This window comes from Dipodomys spectabilis, unplaced genomic scaffold, assembly GCF_019054845.1.
Source record: "Dipodomys spectabilis isolate Male_0828 unplaced genomic scaffold, ASM1905484v1 ptg000175l, whole genome shotgun sequence".
Lineage (NCBI taxonomy): Eukaryota > Metazoa > Chordata > Mammalia > Rodentia > Heteromyidae > Dipodomys > Dipodomys spectabilis.
Genome location: NW_024870852.1, coordinates 20,359,518 through 20,374,587, shown reverse-complemented (window position 1 = coordinate 20,374,587; position 15,070 = coordinate 20,359,518). Strand labels below are relative to the sequence as shown.

Below are 15,070 nucleotides of genomic sequence, written 5' to 3'. Positions count from 1 at the left end.
GCTGCCTTTGAGTCTTGTTTGGCCTGGGTACACAACACAGGTCCTTATGTTCCAGAAGTATCCCAGCAGGTAGCTTTGGGAGTTTAGAGCAAGATGATGCAGGCCTTGGACTCCTCTAGCCGCTAAGCACAGGCAGAGGCTACCAGGCACCTGGCTGTGTCAGGGCTCTGGGATGGAACATGGAGCCCCAAGGGTCATGTGAAGGGGAAGCCTGGATGTGGAGAATGATCCCAGAGGTAGCTCTAGGCAGCCCTCTCTGCTCTCATGACCCTCACACATTGTTGGTGGGGTTCTGTATTTCCTTTTACAAATGAAACAAGGCAGCAACAGGGTCAGTGTGGGGCTGGGAAGACATAGGCCTATTTACAATAGAGACTTGGAGAGAGTCCGAGGTGGGGAGAGGAGGCAGAGGCAGGGAGGGGGAGCCCTAGCAGAGCCATAATATTCCTATGTCACTGGCAGCCCAAGTCCTGCTGCCACCCCAGGGGAGGGCCCTGGAGTCCCAGCCATTCATACAGCACCCATGGGGCTCCTCCTCCCCGCAGGGTGTGTTAAGTGGGGTGAGGCTCTCGGCTAGGCCCCTGCTCTCGGCCTGAGTCCCGGTCCTTGGCCTCGGAAGATGAGGAAGAGCTGGAGCCATGGCTTCGGGCTGACTGCCGGTAGGCAGTGGTCAGCTCCTGTAACCGCTCAGGCGTCGGTCCCCACTTGGTAAAGCCAGGTTCGTTCTGTAGGAAGAGCACGGCTGTGTTGTGGACGGCCTTGTAGTGCATTTCCTCCCTGTGGGCAAAGGCAGCTGCTCAGGGTGGGGCTAGGCCTGGCCTGGTCATCTGGCCTGGCCAGCCCAGCCCTCCTTCCCTCCCCTGCCTCTTGGGCACCCACTTCTTGCAGATGTGCTGGGAGCCACTGCGGTATTCGTGCTCAAAGGCAGGCAGGACCAGCTGGTGGCGTTTGAAGCGGCTCTGCTCCATGCGGGTGAGCACTGGTGTGGGGGGTTCCCGCCACTCAGGGATGAACACGATGAAGGACAGGGGCTCTGGTGAGCTATCCAGCAGTTTCTGTGGAAAGGAACAGGGGGTTGGGGGGCGGGGACACATCAAGAGCTGCCCTCCAGGGCTCTGATAATTCCGCCTGCCTCCCCATTGGTAGCCACAGACCCACCTCAAAGTGAGAGACCATCGCATCCATGAGCTCCTCACAGAATGGAGGGTTGGCCTCAAAGGAACCACTCAGTGGGGCGAAGTCCAGACAGGGGCTAGGGATAGAAGATATTAGGTCCCACCTGGATCCAGCCAAAAATGGGGAATCCCTCCACCCCTAGGCAGCCACACTGAAGAGATGCTATGGTCAGGCAGAGACCAACATGCCCATTGGATGGATGAGGACAGAGGCTTGGGTACAGGGTCTTTGCCTATGCAGCTGAGGTGTTGGAGTTGTAAGGTACCACAACACAAGCCGCACCCAGGGCTTCCCTGGCTGCTGAGCACCAGGCCTGGCCCTTTCTTGATGAAAAGCTATCCTCTTCATCTGGCTCTTCCCACCCCCACTGGCTTTGAGTCTGCCTTACCATTTCTTAGTGTCTGGAACCAGACTGGTCCTATTCCAAACCTGAGCTGACTCACTGAGAAGTCTGCAGACCAGGTTAGGTATTACTAGGGCCCAAAAAGCTGAGACTCCCAGAAGGGGAGTAGCCCTGACATGCTGCTTCACAAGACTGCCTGCCTCCAAAGCCCTGAAGTCTTGGGGAACAGCTGGCTGAGGTGGGACCCATGCCCCGAGGACCACTTCCCGGGCATGGGCAGAAGGGGCTCTCACCCTCGGGAACCAAAGTAGCCATCTGTGTCAGGGAAGGCAGAGCAGTACTGGCGGAAGTAGCAGTTGAGGGGTGAGGCAAAGCACTCAAAGCTGACGCCGAAGAGTCGGTGGAGAGCCTCAAAGACGTGCACAGGCAATGATCCCTGCAGGCCAGTCCCCTCATAGAGGCCCACTCCAAACATCATCTGCAGCGTAGCCAGTCAAGAGTCAGGCCCGGTCTCCCTACTCCCTCCAAGGGGAGCCCTTCCCCAGCTGCCCCAGGCCTGTACCTGGTATCGCCGGAGAAGACACCAGACCCGCGGTAAGAACCGCTCCGAGGCAGAATCATCGATACAGCTGTAGCGGTAAAGGAGCCACTGTGGGACAGAAAATGGCTTCAGCAGGTGCCCCACACCCTCATCAAGGGTCACCTGCTGAGGTCTGTAGGTCAAGAAAGATACCAAGCTCTTACCAGCTTGCTGAAGTAGTTGCGGCTGACCTTGACCATTTCTCCCTTATACCGAATGCAGACCACATTGTTCTCCATGTGCATCTCCACGCTGGGCATGGGGGGCGCGGACACGGCCAGCCGCACAGGGTAGCAGTACACTAGGCGGGGCTCCATCTCGGAGGCCTCCACCTCCTCTGTGGACAGGGAGAACGGTGAGGGGCCGGCCTGCCCAGTACGACCTCGGCACCTACTGTGTGCCATGTGCACTAAATGGAGCCAGAAAAGCCTCATTCCACAGGTCAGTAATGGTGGCTCAGGCAAGTTCAGTAAGAAGGAACCAAAAAGCCATTCAAAATAAAAGTACCAGATAACTGGCAGGAACTAGTCAACATGCTTGGCACTGAAGCAGACCCTATTTTCCTTGTCTTGGGCCTAGAAAGCAAGTAGGCTCAAGCCCTTGGATTTCACTGCTGAGCAGAAGTATGAGAACTATGTTTCCTTCTTGGAGACCTTTGAAGGGCAAGCAGTTTACCTGAGATAGCTATGGATGCCCGGTCCTCTGGTCAGGTATTGCACCTCAGTCTGGGGAAAGCAAGGCTTGCACAGAGAATGGATGGAAGCTGGATGCCCCTACTTCCTGACATGTCTTTATCCACTAACTGGCTCTTCCTTTCTCATCACCTCTGTCTTCCAGAGGAGTGCTGACACTGGCTAGCCAGAGGACACATCAGGTTTTGACCCAAACATGGGAGATAATGGACTCCCAAACCAGGTCATGGCCTTGAGGCTCAGCCTCAATTGCTCCCTCCAGCAGAGCCTGGGTCACAGAGTTGATGTCACTGACCCTACCTGGAATATTGTTTTCCTTGAGGATGGCGAGGTGCTTCTCTCGGATCCGTTTGACATATTCCAGGGAGATGTGATAGATCTTGCTGCAGATTCCTTCCACAGAGTCCTTGGCTGCAGCTGAGACGTGGGGGCCACACTGCCTCCGCAGGTGCTCCAGGCGGTCCTGGAGAAGACTCCAGATCAGGATACTTGTGGAGGCCAAGGGTCTCAGCCGGGCTGGCAGGCAACTGCAGGGCTGTTAGATTCCAGCAGTCCTGGTTTTGAAACTGGCCCTGCTACTTACTAGCTGTCACTTTGACAGATCCCTTGACTTCTCTGAACCTTTCTCAACTGCCGAGGGAATTCTGAGAGGGACAAGTGATCAGTCCCCTTGAGGATTTACCATGCCTCTGGCATGCGTGTCTGATACACGCCGGCAGTGTTTGTTGGCATTACACAGTACTGCAGCCCATGCCAACTAGTGGAGAAACACAAGCCAGCAGTGTTCGGGCTTACGTTTGCAATCCACCAGAGCGAGCCAATTCCAACAGAGTTTGGTGCAGATTTAAAAAGTGAGCTTTGAGCTACTTGTAAGTCACTGTAGGCAGTTCTGATTTTGCTGAGTCACATGTGTGAAACTGAAGAGTGAAGATGAGTCACCCTGGCTTGTGAGCACACCTACCTTTGGCACTGTACGTGTCAAGTACACAGTTACTACTGTGAAATGCAAAGCCTCGTAGTCTTGTGGAAAAGAGCCCTGAAAAGAAAGCCCTTTGCTAATGCTGGGGATGTACTTTAAGAAGAGATGGGTTCTGGTCCCAAAAAAAAACCCAAAAAACAGAAATGTTCTGGACACATTAAGAAAGGGTGATGGCTTTAACTGTAATACAGACAAATATAGAAGAGAAGGCAGTTTGTCAGTCTGTTTCCAAAAATCTTCTCAGGGGAGATGTTGAAAAGGGAGCTCTTTGTATGTGGCCAAGCTTAAAATTGCATTAGATGTTAATGGAAATGTTCTTTGGGAAAGAGCCAGGAGCCTGGATGAACATCTCCAGTCATGAGTCTGGGGACTGAGAAAGTCAAGGTTTGCTGTTGAAGCCCATCTGTACATACCCAGAGGTAAGGAAGGCTTCCTGGAGGAGGTAGCTACAGAGCCTGTGTGTGTGTGTGTGTGTGTGTGTGTGTGTGTGTGTGTGTGTGTGTGTGTGTGTGTGTGTTGAACTCAGGCCACAGAGCCTCTGTGTGTGTATGCACACCAATTCTGGGGCTTGAACTCAGAGCCAGAGCATGTGTGTGTGTGTGTGTGTGTGTGTGTGTTCTGGGGCTTGAACTCAGAGCCAGAGTGTGTGTGTGTGTGTGTGTGTGTGTGTGTGTGTGTGTGTGTGTGTGTGTTCTGGGGCTTGAACTCAGAGCCAGCGCCTGTGTGTATGTGTGTGTGTGTGAATTCTGGGGCTTGAACTCAGAGCCAGAGCCTGTGTGTGTGTGTGTGTGTGTGTGAATTCTGGGGCTTGAACTCAGGGCCAGAGCCTGTGTGTGTGTGTGAATTCTGGGGCTTGAACTCAGAGCCAGAGCCTGTGTGTGTGTGTGTGTGTGTGTGTGTGTGTGTGTATGTGTGTGTGTGAATTCTGGGGCTTGAACTCAGAGCCTGTGTGTGTGTGTGTGTGTGTGTGTGTGTGTGTGTGTGTGTGTGTGTGTGTGTGTGAATTCTGGGGCTTGAACTCAGGGCCAGAGCCTGTGTGTGTGTGTGTGAATTCTGGGGCTTGAACTCAGAGCCAGAGCCTGTGTGTGTGTGTGCACGTGTGCGTGTGTGTGTGTGAATTCTGGGGCTTGAATTCAGAGCCTGGGCACTGTCACTGAGCTCTTTTGCTCAAAGTTAGTGCTATGCTATACTACTGTGAGCCACAGCTCCACTTCCAGTTTTTGAGTGGCTAATTGGAATAAGAGTCTCATGGGGAGTTTTTTTGCCTGGGCTAGCTGCAAACCTTGATCCTCACATCTCAACCTCCTGAACAGCTAGGATTATAGGCATGAGCCACTAGCATCTGGCTTCCCTTAGCTTTTTGTTCAAAGCTAGCACTATCAGTTGAGCCACAGCTCTGCTTCTGGCTTTTTGGTGGTTAGTTGGAGATGGAATCTCACAGACTTTTCCTGCCTCTCTGGGCTGGATTTTAATTGCAATCATCAGGTCTCAGCTTCCTGAGTAGCTGGATTACAGGTATGAGCCACTGGAGCCGGGCCACCGAGCCTTTTAACCGGCCTACCCCAGGGCCCACTCACCATGTAGTCCTCCTTGGAGGCTGAATGGTCCTTTCGAAGCCAGCTGAAGGTGTCTTCCACATTCCACTTGACCACCTTCCTGCTGTCAGGGGATGCGCTCCTGCACGCCAAGGGCAGAGGAAAGGGCTCAGTCATCCAGGTGTCTGCTCTATCGCCCTCTCCCCACAACCCACCTGACACTGAGGCACGGCTCCCAGGCCCTTGTTCTGTTTTTGGGAGCAATGACTGCCTTATATAGGTGAGCCAAGGCAAAGGTCCCTAAGACGTTCCCCTCTGACCACGGGCCTGCCTCATGTGGGGCAGAGAACCAAACCTGGACTCAATAAGCCGCCTGGCAGCCTCTGCATATTTGAAGAGCAGGCGCTTGGCTTCCTCCCGGAACTTGATTCGAGATAACCTGGGTTCAAACATTGGCAGAGTTAGAGCCCATCTACACATGACTGGGCACAGAAGCCAAGTGGCCCAGCTGAGGGGCTGTACCTGATGGGAATGTCATTCATGATTTCACGAAACATGGAAGGTGACACGACTGGTTCACAGTTGCTTGGCAACAGGGGATCAGATCCTTTGTCTACCACCTTGCGCTCCAGCATCCAGCGGTTGAAAGATTCCCGGGGAGGCTCAATTCCTGCAGGATAGGAGCATTGCTGAGGATCTGGATCTAGAGCCAATGGGCTCTAACAGGCTTCTGCCTGGCACACAGGAGGCATAATGTTGAGTAGTCAACAAGAGATAGTTCCTATTAGCTCTAGAAGGCATTTCCTAGACTTTATTCTGATCATCACTAATAGAGTTTTTGTTTTTGTGATAGTTGCTTGTTTCTTAGGCTAGGGTCCCCCTATGTAGCCCGGGACTGGTCTCAAACACACAATCTTCCTGCCTCAGCCTCCTGAGTGCCAAGATTACAAGTATGGGTCACCACACCTGGCTCGAATCATTTTAAGTTTTACAGTGTTAATGAGTGCTAATAGGGTAAGAAGGGGAGAGAAAAGTTTATATTTCAGCAAAGTCAAGCCTCTATAAAACTTAAAAGCTGAAGTTTACTGAGAACTTATGTACCTATGAAGCATAGGTATTCTTGTTTTAATTCTCTTTTACAGATATGTGAAAAGCACTGACATTACCTAACAAATAGTGGTTCCAGCCACCCTTTATGTAAGAACAGGTATTATCCTCGTTTGAGAGATGAGGAAACCATAGCACAGAGAGATTTAAGTGAAGGACCTGGGATCACAGAGGCAGCAGACAATAGAGCAGGTCTCCAACAGGTCTGTTCCCCTCAATGCCTTCTCTGCAGCACCAGACTCCCCTTCATCCCTTCTTCATCCTTGAGCCCACATGGTACAGCCCTAGCTCTTGCTAAAGGTGGATGGGAATGGGGGAGGGGAGGCCTGCAGCTAGGGATGGTTACCTTCCCGCTGCTGGCACAGCTCCCGGTAGTGCTGCCTAAGCTTCAAGATTAGCTGGGAGCGAAGCAGCTCCACTTCAGGATGTGGAGGCAGGATCTCTGAAGGCCCTCGGTGTTTGATGACAGCATTGGTCTGGATATCCAGGTCCCAGTACACCCTTGAGACAGACAGGAGTGCTGAGGATGGCCTGCCCCTACCACCACACCCCACAGTCCCAGGCAGGCTGGCCATCAGCAATGGTGCCTGCGAGACAATCCACAGAGACTCACTCAGTGGGCCGGAGAAGTGCTGCCTGCTGTTTATCTTCAGAAGATGCACCCCAAATCTTCAGAGTTGGGGTTCCTGGGATGCTGGGCGAACTGGGCACCGACTGGCCTGTGGGTGTCACAGGGATTTCAATCTGGAGCAGAAGAACCAGAAGCAGCAGATCAGAAGACAGCAAGCAGGCTCTAGCACCTAACCCTGAGCCCTGGTGAGCTGTAGCTCAGCACTCCTTCGAGCCCGAGCCCGAGCCTGCTGGCTGCCTGCCTGGAAGCGGCCGTGTACCAGCTAGGTCTTGAGACCCCACACACTCACCTTAGGCTTCTTTACACCATTGCCACTTGGCTGCTCTTCGGAGAGCTGCCGCTTTCTGGACTTGTTCTCAGCTAGGGGGGCTTCCACCAAGCTTGAGTCTTGGGGCAGTGGGGTTGCATTCAGCCCCAAAGGGTCCGACTAGGGGAGGAAGAATAGCAGAGTTGCAGCCAAGGCTGGCAGCTTGGGAACCCCAGTATCTTGAAATTCTCCTGCCCTCATGTTCTGCTCTTATTCCTCAGAAGAGCAGAGGGCTGGACTGCAGGGGGAGAACACGCTTCTGCTGCTGCCTGCTACTTGCTACTTTGTGGGCTCCTGTGAGCTACTAGTCTCTTCTTCATTCCCTCATCTTCAAACGGCCATGCTAATTATCTCACCAATGAAAAGATTATGACAGTGAGTATAACTTGCACAAGATCAATACTCAGTGCACTAATTGATCTTCCTTCAGAAAATAATGAAAGTCCAGAGCGAAACTCAAGAAATGCTTATTTTAAAAAAAGGCTCAGGTTAGACCTCCTTTGGTCACATAATAAGGTGGTAAGCAGGTGCAGTCCTGCTCTGCTTGATGTTAGCTGTGAAGCCGTGGTTGTCATTACCCCTCTGAACCTCTGGTCTTCACCTGCAACACAGGATGCCACCTGCCTACCTAGAGTAAAAGCTACTCTAGCCAAGAGAACCCAAAGACTAAGCTCCTCCCAGACAGTCCATGCCTGCACTTCGCTTTACAGACACATTCCAGTTCCTAGACCACTCTTCTTAACACTCTCACGTAGCTAATCTCACCTTAAAGGCTGATTCTTGGAATCATTTCCTGCCCGTGTGATCCTCCCCAGGCCAGGCAAAGTCACTAATGTGCTCAAACACCTACAAGTCCACCACTATAATCCTGTCCCTGCTAGCAGAGCTTGAACATGCCCAAGGCAAGGCAGCGTGTCTATCTCCACACCTTTCTCCTTTGCACAGGACCAACACCGGTTCTCTATGCTGCACTGTTAGAATCATCTGTCTGTCTCCCATTTGAATGTAAGTTCCATGAGGTGACTGTGTCTTGTGGGACATCGTATCTATAGATGTCAGCATAGGGCGAGGCACTCAGCTGAAGGGGTATACTTGAGGAAGGCCCACATGCGAGAGGCTGCTCTGAGACTGCCACCCCAGGCTGCCACTCACAATCACATCATGCTGGCCCAGCACTGGCATCTCCCAGAGGGACTGGTTGGTGAATCGGTTGAAGTAGTAGGGACGATTCTCTCTCCGGCTCCAACACTTCTCCCAGCCTGCGTGCACCAGCTCCTCTGAAACAGGCATGGAACCACCCAGGCCAGAGTTGGGGCTGCTCTTGGAGCCACCTTTCTCCCTGGCTTGTCCCCCTTGACTCCCCACCAGTACCTGGGAGATCCTGTACCAGGCGCACTGGCTTTGGAGAACAGGGCTGGCTCTGATTGGAGGTGCCCGGGGAGTGACTCAGCAGGGAAGCTTCCTCCCGGGGGCTACCGTGATTCTCATTGGCCATCTCAGCACCCACACAGGACCTGCCACACAGAGGACCAAAGAGTCAGCTCCTCCTTCCAGACAGTGACCACCCACCGACATGGAGAAATCCAACCCAGTCCTGCCGTGGGAGCCTGCTAGCACCACCAAAGGCACCCTGACTTCTAAGTTTAGTTCCCTCAACTGTAAAATGAGTGCTCTCCTGCTGCTCCCTCTGATTAAAAGTACTCTCTCCAGTTCTCTTCCATCCTCCATTAAGCCTTCCTTGACTGTGCTTCTAGCCTGTGCCTCTCCTCAATGCCAGTAATACCAGCACTGTTGTTTTATCAGCTGGGGTTTTCATTAGGAATAGGAGATTGGTTCAATGCACTCTCAACTTGCTACCTGGACCAATGGGAGCTCTATTAATCCTGAAAACGTTTAAAAAGCACCTACAGTAGCAAACAAGACAGAACCAGGTCTGCTCTTGAGAATCTACAAGAAAGACCAGTAGTGAGGAATCTTCCTCTTGGGAAGTGGAGGTCGGCACAGTATTTTACAGCTACCAATCAGTAAAATCTCAGTGATGCAAGGGAGGCTGGGAAAGGGACTTAATCTAGCTAGTCACCTCGTTCTACACTCAAGGACAGCAAGCAATCTGTTTCTAAAGGAACTTGTGTGAGCTGGAAGCCGGTGGCCCACACCTGTAATCCTAGCTACTCAAGAGGCTGAGATCTGAGGATCACGGTTTGAAGCCAGCCCAGGCAGAAAGTCCCCGTGAGACTCTTTTATCTCCAATTAACCACCCAAAACCAGAAATGGTGCTGTGACTCAAGGGGTAGAGCACTAGCTATTAGCACAAAGAGGCTCAGGGACAGCACCCAGACCCTGAGTTCAAGCCCCACAGCTGACAATAAAAAAAAAAAAAAACCGAACTTGAGCATCAAAGGACTAATTCAGTCCTTCAGAATTCCCAGGTAAACACTGGCTTTAACTTACTATCAGCAAGGAGGCCAGCTTCCTCAGCTTTGAATTACCCTCCCCCACCCCCTTCCCATCCAAAGTATATCAAGCCAGAAAGCCTCAGGGGCAGAAGTAGTTCCCAGCCTGGGGCAATTAAAACCCCAGGAGGCCCAGTGAGATCTAAGGGTGACTAAAGTTGTTTTCAATATGTCACAACACCCACACACACAAAAAATTAACCCTACCCAAAATAAAACCACAAAGGCAGATTGAAACATTATCTTTAACATGCTGAATTTTTACCAACTCATTGTGGCCACGCTAATCAGGAGCCTTGATTGGTTGTTGACATAAGAATCATGGGGACATTGATTTTATTGTACATTCGGTCATAGACTCTTGTTAATTTGGAAAGGAAAAAAGTAAATGGTTCTACTTAGGGTACAATATGGCAGATACAAACACAGAGCAACAGGACATGGATACAACACAAGAAGGCCTTGGTAACAAAAAGGCTTGGAATTGTTGCTTGGGGGCTTGAGCCCATGGGTTTCCAGCTGAACGAGTACCCCCCTTTCTCACCCTCTGGGGTCTGCAATGCTAGCATGAGAGGGTTTTCTTCTCCAGCCGGGCTGACCCCACGTCACAGGATCCCACAGAAGTAGTGGGGAGGCCTGAAGGAAGGCTCAGCACAGGTGGGTGGGCGGGTCAGCAGTGAAGTGGACAGGAGCCCTGGGGACTCCTGGCATCAGCAGCTGGAGAACAAATAGAAAAAAAGAGAGTCACTGACCCACAAATGCTGCCAGGCAGGAACAACAGCAACCCCTAGGGCATGATACTCTGGGGGAGGGGAAGATTTAGAGCCTCCTAACCAACAGGTTTGCAGTTCAGAACATTGGACCCCATGATCAGAAAGGGCCCATGTTCAGGAGGGCCCTGAAACTGGTTTAATCAGGAGAACTAGGCTCTACTGTCATCAATCTGAAATTTTTCTTCTGTGCTGTAGATCAAAGGCAAGGCCTAGAGCCTGAAAGACAAGCCTTCTACCACAAATTACACACCCAGGACAGAATCTGTGTGAATGTGTTTGTGGGCCAATCCTGGGGCTTCACCTCAGGGCCTGGGAGATAGCCCTGAGCTTTTTTGCTCAAGGCTAGCGCTCTGCCACATGAGCCACAGCTCCATTTCCAGCTTTTTGGTGGTTAATTGGAGATAAGCATTTGAAAGACCTTCAATGATCCTCAGATCTCAGCCTCCTGAGTAGCTAGGTTTACAGGTGAGCCACCAGTGCCTTTCTTTTTTTTTATTTTTTAAGATGGGGGTTTTGCTGTATTGCCCAAGCTAGTGTCCTACTACTGACCTCAAACAATCCTCCCCACGACTACAGGGCATGCTATAGCAACTGGCTTTAAATAATTTTAAACAAAAGGTCTATGTTTCCATTTTGAATAGTAGCCTCCACAAACTGTGGAATCAGCTCTGCCAACCAAAGTGCTCTTAGGCCAATGAAAGTGATAGTGGGGCACCGGTGGCTCACACCCAAAACCCTAGCTATTCAAGAGGCTGAGATCTGAGGATCAGGGTTCAAAGCCAGCCCAGGCAAAAAAAGTCCATGAGATTCTTATTTACAATTAACTGGAAAAAAAAAAAAAAAGCCAAAATTGGAGCTCTGGTTTAAGTGGTAGAGCACTAGCCTTGAGCAAAAAAAGCTCAGGGCAGCACCCAGTCCTTAAATCCAAGCCCCAGAAAAATGTGAATAAGCATAGGCATTATAGATCTGGGCACCATCCCAAGCCATCTACACAAATGGAAGGCACACTTTTTTTTTTTGGTTGGTCATGGGGCCTGAACTCTGGGCCTGGGCACTGTCCTCAGCTTTTCAGCTCAAGGCTAGCACTCTACCACTTGAGCCACAGCACCACTTCTGGCCTTTTCTGCTTATGTGGTGCTAAGGATTCGAACCCAGGGCCTCATGCATGCAAGGCAAGAACTCTAGCACTGAGCCACCTTCCCAGCCCCAGCTTTTTTTTGACCAGTAGTGGTGCTTGAACTCAGGGCCTGGTCTCTGTCCTTTAGCTTCTGCATTCAAGGCACTCTAACCACTGGAGTCACAGCTCACTTTTTTGGTGGTTCATTGGAGATTAGAATCTCACAGATTTTCCTGCCCAAGCTAGCTTCAAATTGGGATCCTCTGTGAAAGACAGTTTGAATAATGTCTTGAGTAAAAAAAAAAATAAAGACATGTTACGGAACACATCCAATTTATCTTTATTTAACAATGTTTCTCCAAAAAAATGGTCTGTAAATACTGCACCAGATAGAGGCACTTTGTAGACCAGAACAGATGAGCACAGCTTAGTGTGAGGGCAAAATGCATTTTCAAACTCAATCTGTATCAGAATCATCTGGGGACTTGTTTAAAAAAACAAAAAGGGGCTGGGAAGGTGGTTCAGTCGTAGAGCGCTTGCCTTGCATGCATGAGGCCCTGGGTTAGATTCCTTAGCACCACATAAAGCAGAAAAAAAAAGCCAGAAGTGGTGCTGTGGCTCAAGTGGTAGAGAGCTAGCCTTGAGCTGAAGAGCTGAGGGACAGCGCCCAAGCCCAGAGTTCAGGCCCCAGGACTGGACCAAAAAAAAAAAAAAAAAGCCAGGTACTGGTGGCTCACACCTGTAATCCTAGCTACTCCGGAAGCTGAGATCTGAGGGTCCTGGTTTGAAGCCAGCCTGGGCAGAAACATCCATGAAACTTATCTCTAATCACAAAAGAAAAAGCCAGAAGTGGTGCTGTGGCTCAAATGGTAGAGTGCTAGCCCAAGCCCTGAATTCAAGCCCCAGGACTCGCACAAAAAAATAAAAATAAAAAGACAGGTCAGGTGCCAGTAGCTGGTGCCTGTAATACTACTTAGGAAGTTGAGATCTGAGGATGCTGGTTCAAAGCCAGCTCTGGCAGGAAAACCAACGAGAGTTTTATCAGCCAGAAAGGGAGCACCAGCCTTGAGCAAAAAAAGCTGGGGGAGGAAGCGGTGCTGTGGCTCAAGGTAGAGTGCTCGCCTTGAGCTGAAGAGCCCAGGAACTGTGCCCAAGCCCAGAGTTCAAGCCCCACGACTGACAAAAAAAAAAAAGCTGGGGGACAGTGGCCAGACTCTGAGTTCAAGCCCCAGGACCAGCACTCCCCCGCCCCCACCAAGAAAAAAAAAGTTTCAAAGTTTCAAAGAAAGCCAAGAGAAAGCACAAGGCTGGGTTGAGGCCCTGGTATAGCAGGCACTAAAAACAAAATAGCCAGGCGCTGGGGCTGACACCTGTAATCCAAGCTGCTGAGGCTGAGATTGGGGCTTGAAACCAACACCCCCCCCCCCGGGGGGGGAGGAAAAGTCTGTGAGACTCCTGTCTCCAATAAACTTATCAGAAAGAGCTGTGTCACCGAGGCTCAAGTGGCAGAGCGCTAGCCTTGGGCACAAAGAGGCTCAGGGCCGGCGTCCAGGCCCCGAGTTCAAGTCCCAGGACCAGCAAAACATGAAACTAAAAATAAGAGTATGAGGTTCCTGAACCCTTCGCATCTTGAAAGTCAGAAACAGGGAGAGGAGCCACGAGAAGAAAAAAAAACAAAACTGCAGACTTCCCAAGGCACCTCCATTTAAAGGTGACACCGACTCGCAGTCGTTAGGAGCTGAGGGCGGCCCGGCTCGGGGCACAGCGAGCGCCGGGCATGCGTGAGATGCTGGGCTCAAACCTCACCGCACGTTAAAAAAAGGTGGATTCGTCAAATCGCTCTCCGACCGCGGGGGAACAGGTGCGCGGCCGAGATGCCGGCGGTGCCGGCCGCACTCCGCTCCGGACCGGCCCGCCACGCCCCCCGGGAGCACAGAACCCCGCACACTCCACACGCTCAACACAGGACAGCGGCTCTTCTCAAGACAAAGCTTTTATTTAGCCTGCGGCGTCCCGACCCCCCCACGCCTACCGCCGTCGACGCAGCTCAGCCAGACCTAAGGCCAAATAACTGCAGCTGCGCAACTGGAGGAACCTACCAGAAGGAAAAGAGCCCCGATTCCGGGATTGGAGTTAAGACGGGGCGGGAGCATCTCACCGGCGTGCCAATCAGAACGCTCCGGGCCAGCGGGGCGGAGTCACGGGACTTACGGGCACGTGCGCAGGCGCGGGGGCGGGAGCGAGCGAGCGAGCGAGCCCGCCCGGGAGCGAGCGCGCCCGGACGCCAGGGCGTCCCCCGGCGCGCGTCCCTCCGCCCCACCCCCGGCCCCGGCGGGGGCGGGCTGTTTGGCGCGCGCGCGACGGCCCATCTCCCGGGCTCCGCCCCCCGCCCCGCCGCGCGCTCCCGCCCCCGGGCTGAGGCGACTCAGAGTCGGAGCCCGACACAAAGGCGGTGGCGGCGGCGGCAGCGGAGGGACCCTGGAGGCCGCTCCGCCCGCGCTCTCCAGGCCCGCATCCCTCAGCCGAGCCAGCGGCCCGGCTGCCCACCCGCGGGCCTAAGATGGCGGCGGCAAAAGAGACCCAGCAAGCGGCAGCCCCGAGCGGAAAGCGCCGGAGGGGCCTCCATCACTCGGCTTCGGATCCCCGGACCGTGGCGCGGCTCGCGGCGAGACCGTGGCATCCTGGGGCTCTTACCTGCCCGAAGCGGACTCGAGGGGACGCGGCTACACGTTCTGCTCGACCGCCTGTTTTGCCGCCTCCGCCTCGCCCTCCCCAGCGCCGCTGCCGCCATCTTGTGTCCCGGGCCGGGACTCCGCGCTGCGCATGCGCCGGTACCGCCTCTGAGGGACCTGGCCGCGGCCGCGCCGCCATCTTGAGTGTGGCAGAGTCGGCTGGCGGCCCGGGCCTGGCTGGGTTTCGGCCCCCTCCCCTTCCTCTGGCCCTTCTCCGCGGTCCTCCGTAGCTCTGAGGAGAGGGAAACGGCATGTGGGGACTGGGGTGGGGACTGGGGGAGCCGTGAGTTCACAAGCACACTCCCGCCTCGGTTTCCCCCGCGGACGCACCCGCAGGGGCCGGGGGACCTGGTCGGCGTCCCCAGGGCCTTACAGGGCTGGCTGGGAGTGTGGGGACTCGGGCTCCGTCGCCAGCCCGGGGCGGAGTCCCGGTGACGTGAGCTCTGGACGCAGTGGGCACCTGGGTCCTAGCCCCCGAACGCTCTGCAGCTTCCGGACGGGCCCTCGCCCTCTCTGGGCCTCTGTCCCGTCAGGGCGCCAGGATGTTTGGCAGCCTCGCCCCCACATCCAGGGACATGCCGACCGAGCGCTTCCTCAAGTGCTCGAGTAGAAGCCATCGGCTGCCCGGGGGCTGGGAGCGTGTGC

The 15,070-nt window shown here is 53.4% G+C and overlaps 2 protein-coding genes across 4 annotated transcripts; one reads left to right on the top strand and one right to left on the bottom strand.

The window, feature by feature from the left end:
* Positions 1–278: 278 nt before the first annotated feature.
* On the bottom strand, positions 279–14,478 carry Pcif1 (phosphorylated CTD interacting factor 1). 3 transcript variants are annotated; one of them, XM_042694325.1, is made up of 17 exons: positions 14,388–14,478; positions 10,348–10,520; positions 8,722–8,864; positions 8,503–8,627; positions 7,333–7,470; positions 7,026–7,156; positions 6,759–6,913; positions 5,828–5,975; positions 5,661–5,744; positions 5,348–5,447; positions 3,092–3,254; positions 2,264–2,436; positions 2,082–2,168; positions 1,813–1,997; positions 1,159–1,252; positions 880–1,055; positions 279–777 (listed from the first exon to the last, which is right to left on the bottom strand). In XM_042694325.1, exons 3-17 carry the CDS (start codon positions 8,843–8,845, stop codon positions 552–554), a joined length of 2,109 nt encoding a protein of 702 aa, XP_042550259.1. In that variant the 5' UTR covers positions 8,846–8,864; positions 10,348–10,520; positions 14,388–14,478; the 3' UTR covers positions 279–551. The 3 variants fall into 3 exon arrangements, with proteins under 3 accessions (XP_042550259.1, XP_042550260.1, XP_042550261.1); XM_042694326.1 differs by having other exon boundaries at positions 10,403–10,520; XM_042694327.1 differs by having other exon boundaries at positions 588–725.
* On the top strand, positions 14,114–14,655 carry LOC122120199 (putative uncharacterized protein FLJ40606). Its single transcript, XM_042694328.1, has one exon. It carries the CDS (start codon positions 14,254–14,256, stop codon positions 14,653–14,655), a length of 402 nt encoding a protein of 133 aa, XP_042550262.1. The 5' UTR covers positions 14,114–14,253.
* The last annotated feature ends 415 nt before the right edge of the window (positions 14,656–15,070 follow it).